General features: G+C 40.9%; 1 protein-coding gene across 1 annotated transcript in view; it reads left to right on the forward strand.

The window, feature by feature from the left end:
• shc1 (SHC (Src homology 2 domain containing) transforming protein 1) overlaps window positions 1–6,117 on the forward strand; it is a gene marked incomplete in the record, with an annotated part of 41,982 nt that overhangs the window by 33,662 nt on the left and 2,203 nt on the right. Inside the window, 5 exon segments of the mRNA XM_014025426.1 lie at window positions 1,429–1,555; window positions 1,661–1,820; window positions 2,044–2,101; window positions 3,978–4,094; window positions 4,586–4,830. Coding sequence (XP_013880880.1) covers window positions 1,429–1,555; window positions 1,661–1,820; window positions 2,044–2,101; window positions 3,978–4,094; window positions 4,586–4,830 — 707 coding nt within the window.

A 6,117-nucleotide genomic window follows, 5' to 3' on the forward strand; every position in this document is an offset into this window, starting at 1 on the left:
CACAGTTAAATTCACTCTATCTAGGAGGCTCAGTTTATATGGATAGTTTTTATTTTTTACAACAACAAGCTGCAATGAAAACAAGCAGAAATGAAATAAAAGGAACAACTTTATACTTCTTGACTTTTTTATAAGTGTAAGAAGTAAAAAGTAGGCTGAAAAATAATTACTCAAAGTACAGATACACAAAAATTCTACTTAAGTACAGTAACAAAGTATTTGTACTTAGTTGCTTTACAACTCTGATTTTTAGAAAGATATTGCAAAAAAATAATTTATGCAGCTGAGATGAACAGTTGAAATATTTGCATGTGAAGTAACAGGAAGTGATGTCAAAGGGGAATATATGCATGTAAACAGAGCGTTGCTTCATTGGTTAACAGACTGTAGAGAAGAATCTGATGTTTTTTTTACATTAACTTGAGTCACGATCAGAGAGGAAGAAGAGTCAAAGTTCAATGTTTCAAAAACCAGAGTTTTCTTTCTTTACTGTACCTGTGACGTTTATATCCTTCAAACACAAAAGGTCAAAGAAAACATCTTTATACTTAAGAAAATTGTCATAATACACATGATTTTACACATTTTGTCACATAACTGGCATATTTTCTTTTTAACTTGGCTCAGCCAAAGTGAAACAGGAAGTGACATCAAAGGGGAACTCATTAATAAAATAAACTCTCTGGTCGTTGTTTATTAAAATAAAATTATTTAAACTTTAATTCTTCATCTATTTGATGGTGACACAAAATAATCTAAAGAAACATCAGATTCTTCTCTACAGTCTGTGTTGTAACAACGCACTGTTTACACGCAGACATTCCCCTCTGACATCACTTCCTGTTTCTTCACATGAAAATATCTCAACAACTGTTCATCTCAGTGACGTTAAATTTGTTTTACAACATGTTATCAATGTTATCTCTCCAAAAATACTTTCATGTTTATTACAAAAATTGAACGTCACAGGTTCTTTAAGGGTTCTCCTTTGATATCACTTCCTGTTAGGCTGACTGAGCCAAGTTCAAAAGAAAATATGTCAGTTGTGCGACAAAATGGCTACAATCAGGTGTTTTATGCCAAGTTTCTTGTTGTTTCTTTTTTTTTTACTGATATTTTACCAGGCAAGTCCCATTGAGATCTCAGATCTTCTTTTCAAGGGCTGCCTGGAATAAAAAGACTTTTTGTATTTGTGAGATATGCATGTCACAGGCACTTTACAGCTGCATTTAAAGCTAATTATTCTAATATAATTTAATCATTTGGTTTGCATAATCATCATGTAACCCTTTAAATCTGTGGAAAATTTGAATTAATTTTGGACTTATATATCTTTTGATCATAATTTTTCCATAATCTTCATGTTTATTAAAGCTCTAGAGTTATTCATGTGTTGAAGCTGTTTTCTCTGTGCCTCCTCGACTGCAGCCTGTCACATCCTGGAGTGCTCCGAGGGTTTAGCCCAGGAAGTCATCAGCACCATCGGCCAGGCCTTCGAACTGCGCTTCAAGCAGTACCTGATGACCCCGCCCAAAGTGGTCACACCTCATGACAGGTAAATGAAAATCCACAGCTTTGGTTAGTAATTTTCTGCCCAGGGTTTGCTTCTGTATCTGCTTGTAGTTTTTAAAATAAATGTCTTTTTTTTTGTTTGTTTTAGAATGGCTCCGTTTGATGGCTCTGCGTGGGAGGAAGAGGATGATGAATCTGCTCCTCCACCTCCTGCTGCACCTGATGTCCCCTACTATAATAATTTCCCAGGAAAACAGCCCCCCCCTGGTGGACTGGTTGACATGAGGACCCGCCCAGGACCCACGCTGGTGAGAGGAGCGTCTGTTTCCAGACACGGTTCACTGCTTTCAAATAAAATCTAGAAAAGAGACGACAAACTGTTTTTATACCGTATTTATTTTGAGCCTATTAAAGCTCAGATCTGCTGTCAATTCAAACACAACACTAACGAGCAATTAGAGAGAAGTTGTTAGAGGGTAACGACATCTTGTAGTGACTTGTTTGTTTGTTTGTTTGTTTGTTTGTTTGTAGCCCTATGGACAGCCAGGTCAGAGCGACATTCACAAGCACCCTTTGCCTCCTCTACCAGGTGAGCCTCTCTGTAGCTCTACGGAGCTTCAGCTCTTTCTGTGTTTGAAAAATGATCATTTACTGTATGTTGGTCCCATTGTCAGAAATAAGAGGATGTTTCAAAGTCATAGGTCCTCTTTTCCATATTTTCTCTCGCTCTGTCGTGTTTTCACTGGGAAGCTAAGTTATTATGCACCAAAAACAGGGTTCCTGCAGAGCCTTAAAAAGTCTTAAAAGGCATTGAATTCATCAATTCAAAATTAAGGCCTTAATTAGCCTTAAAATGTCTTAAATTGTTATTTCAGAGGTCTTAATGTTAACACATTGTATGGTTATGGTTGGTGGGGAGAGATAAAGAATCCACATGAGTGGAGGTCTCCTAAGTGGGTCCATTGCTATCCCCAAAAAGACTCTGGTCTTTATTTAAACCTTCTCATTCCTCAGATGAAGGACACCAGGTTAGAAACACTCAGTGTTCTGAGCTTCTCAGGGTCCATAAAGGGGTCCTCAAGAATTATCTTCCTTTGACCACTCAGAGCCAGGCAGTGGTCTAAGTAGTGCAAAGAGGTCTGTAGTTCAATGCCACAGGCATCACACAGACCATTGTCATGAAGTCTTATCAGCATTTTGTGGAGGTTGAGCAGATTGTGTCCAGTTAGGACTCCAACCAGTGTACTTAGAGTTTTCTTTGACAGGGAGATGAGAGCTTTCCCAAACCTTAGATTTGGACAGTTTATTGGTTCTCGTGCCTGTCTACAATCCGTCAGCTCCCTCCAGAGGATTGAGTGTTGATGTCTAATCCAGGCCTGTAGGGCAGTCCTACAGACTGTTGTTGAGGTACCTACAACAGGCTCTGGTCCTTTGAAGTAGGATGATTGTAATTTGTCTCAAATATTAAAGTAATTGGAAACAGCTAGTTGTTCTGTGTTAAAATACATTTGGATGGATTCATTTATTGTCATATGCAGGTTAACACGAGTCAACAATGCAATGGAGTTCTTAGGATGAGAAGAAACAGTTCGACTCGCCATAAAGAATAAAAATAAAGACAATACAGAATAAAAACTTCAGTTGGCAGTAGATGCACAAAAAGTAAACAAACAAAAATTTAGGAACCCAGGAGAGAATGTCTGCTGCAGAGTCTTCAAAAACTGCCTTAAAATCCTCATATTCTGGCAGCTGCAACTCCAAAAGTGTGTCATACTCATAGCGTGGGTGTGCATTACAAGTAGGGCTGTGTATTGGCAAGAATTTGGCGATAAGATACATATCATAACAGAGGGGTCACGATACGATATATCCTGATATATTGCCATACTGTAAGCAAGGCAATTTATTGCAATATATTGCGATTTTTTTTTGTCCAAAAATTCTATTAAATAAAAACCTCTTACTGGAAAAAAAAAAAAGAAAAGCTAATGTTTACTTACAATGCTAATGCTCTCTTACTCTCTGGTGCTCAAGAGGTAGAGGAGCCAAATGGCTGGCTCACTGCTGCCAACGAGTGGTCAGAGGCTGAACTACAACATAAAAATGAACGGATGGCAGGAAAGTTGACATTTTAAACCTTAATAAAATATCGATACAGTATCGGGAAATGAAATATCGCGATATTTCACTGTATCGATATTTTCTTACACCCCTAATTTCAAGTGAAAAAAGTTTAAAAAGAAGTTATAAGAAATTTTTAAAAAATGCGAGTCTAAGAGAAGCTCTCATCAGTGCTGCCATTCTGCGGCGCAACAGGAAGGGTTGTGTTAATTGTGAAGTTTCTCTTAAATTTCATTTCAAGAGGCATTAAAAAGTCTTAAATTTACCTTTCCTTTTGCTGCAGGAACCTTGAAAAAGAAAAAGCTGAGCTCAGGTTGCTAACACTCTTCCTGTCTTTGCTTCAGTGGGTGCCAAAGAAGGGGCTCGGGAGCTGTTCGACGACCCCTCATACGTCAACGTGGATAAGCCACGCCTCCCGGCTGCAGCCAATGGAAACGCTCACAAAGATGCTTTTGACATGAGTGCGTATCTGTGTGTGTTCTCATCCTAAACGCTGCTCTTCATGAATCAAACTGATGTTGATGATGAATGAAGACAACAGAAATGATGCTGCAGTTTCATGATGTGGAAAAATAAAGGTTGATCGTTAGATGAACACAGGGGTGTGGACTTGGATTTTCCTTGAGACTGATTCAAATTGAAGATTTTCTCTAGAGGAAAGGCTTGGAGGCAGATAAAGAAATAAGTGTTTGTCCATTACAAGTGCATTTTGGAAAACATTATTGGTTCCACTGCTTCGTGTTTCCCATTAAAGACACAATCGATACACAACATCTGTCCCATGGTTCGAAGCCAACTTCTGTTCTTTTATACAAATAAAATGCAAATAATACTTATAGATCTATTTTTCCCTCCAGTTCAGCAGAATTCACTTTGTGTTTGTTTGTTTGTTTATTTGTTTGTTTGTTTGTTTGTTTGTTTGTTTTGTTTGTTTGTTTGTTTGTTTTACCAGAGCCGCTCGATGACGCCCTGGGTGTGTGTGGGCACAGTGGGCAGAGCGCCGTGGCCATGGTGCAGCAGCTGCAGAACGAGATCTGGTTCCACGGCAGTTTGAGTCGTAAAGAGGCAGAGAGGCTGCTGACCCGGGACGGAGACTTCCTGGTGCGGGAGTCTGGGACCACCCCCGGACAGTACGTCCTCACGGGACAGCAGGGGGGCCAGCCCAAACACCTGCTGCTGGTCGACCCAGAGGGAGTGGTAAGTCAGGGGGTTACATAGATACATGTCCCACACAGCAGACAGGTGTGGGCCAGACCTGGTCAAACTGGAACTGATGGCATGGCAAGGGTTTGTCAACCAGATGGAGGCCAGGTCTGGCACTGTTTTTAGGATGGCATACCACAACTGACCCAGTGGTGGTTTGGTTTATGTGGTGCTGGCCCATGCATGGACCACCTCTGGCAAACCACATCTGGGCCACCAAAGGGCCATCATTCTTTCTCTAACACTTGGTCCAGTTCCACTCTTTAATACCACAAAAACAATAGCCTTTTGGAGGCCCAGATGTGGTTTGCCAATGGCCAGTTCTGGCATTGACACATTTGGACGACATAAACCAAAGTGACATTGACGGATTTAGGCCACACAAATCAAAGTGCCACTGGGTGAGTTGTGACATTGACAGATTTGGGCCACATAAACCAAAACAGTACTGGGCCAGTTGTGGCTTTGACACATTTGGGCCACATAAACCAAACTGGCATTGACAGATATGGACCACACAAACCAAAGTGCTACTGAGCCAATTGTGGCATTGACAGATTTGGGCCACATAAACCAAACCACAACTGGGCCAGTTGTGCCATTGACAGATTTGGGCCACATAAACCAAACCACAAATGGGCCACTATTGGCATTGACAGATTTGGGCCACATAAACCAAAGTACTACTGGACCAGTTCTGGCATTGATAGATTTGGGCCACATGAACAAAATCACTGCCGGGCCACCTCTCGTATTGACACATTTGGGCCACAAAAACCAAAGTACTACTGGACCAGTTCTGGCATTGANGGGCCACATGAACAAAATCACTGCCGGGCCACCTCTCGTATTGACACATTTGGGCCACAAAAACCAAAGTACTACTGGACCAGTTCTGGCATTGACAGATTTGGGCCACATAAACCAATGTACTACTGGGCCAGTTCTGGCATTGACAGATTTAGGTCACATAAACCAAACCACAAATGGGCCATTATTGGCATTGACAGATTTGAACCACAAAAACCAAAGTGCTACTGGGCGAGTTGTGGCATTGACAGTTTTGGGCCACATAAACCAAAGCACAGCCAGGCCAGTTCATGGCATGCCATCATAAAACAGTGCCATTGTTGCCAGATCTGGCACAAATCCAGGTGACAAAGCACTCACCATGGCAGCAGTCAGCCAGCAGTGGCAGCTTGACACCAGATCTGGCCCACACCTGTCTGTTGTTTGTGATGCTTTTATGAAAAACTGAAGCTAATATATATATATATATAT

The sequence above is a fragment of the Austrofundulus limnaeus genome, unplaced genomic scaffold, assembly GCF_001266775.1.
Source record: "Austrofundulus limnaeus strain Quisiro unplaced genomic scaffold, Austrofundulus_limnaeus-1.0 Scaffold474, whole genome shotgun sequence".
In the NCBI taxonomy this organism is placed as follows: domain Eukaryota; kingdom Metazoa; phylum Chordata; class Actinopteri; order Cyprinodontiformes; family Rivulidae; genus Austrofundulus; species Austrofundulus limnaeus.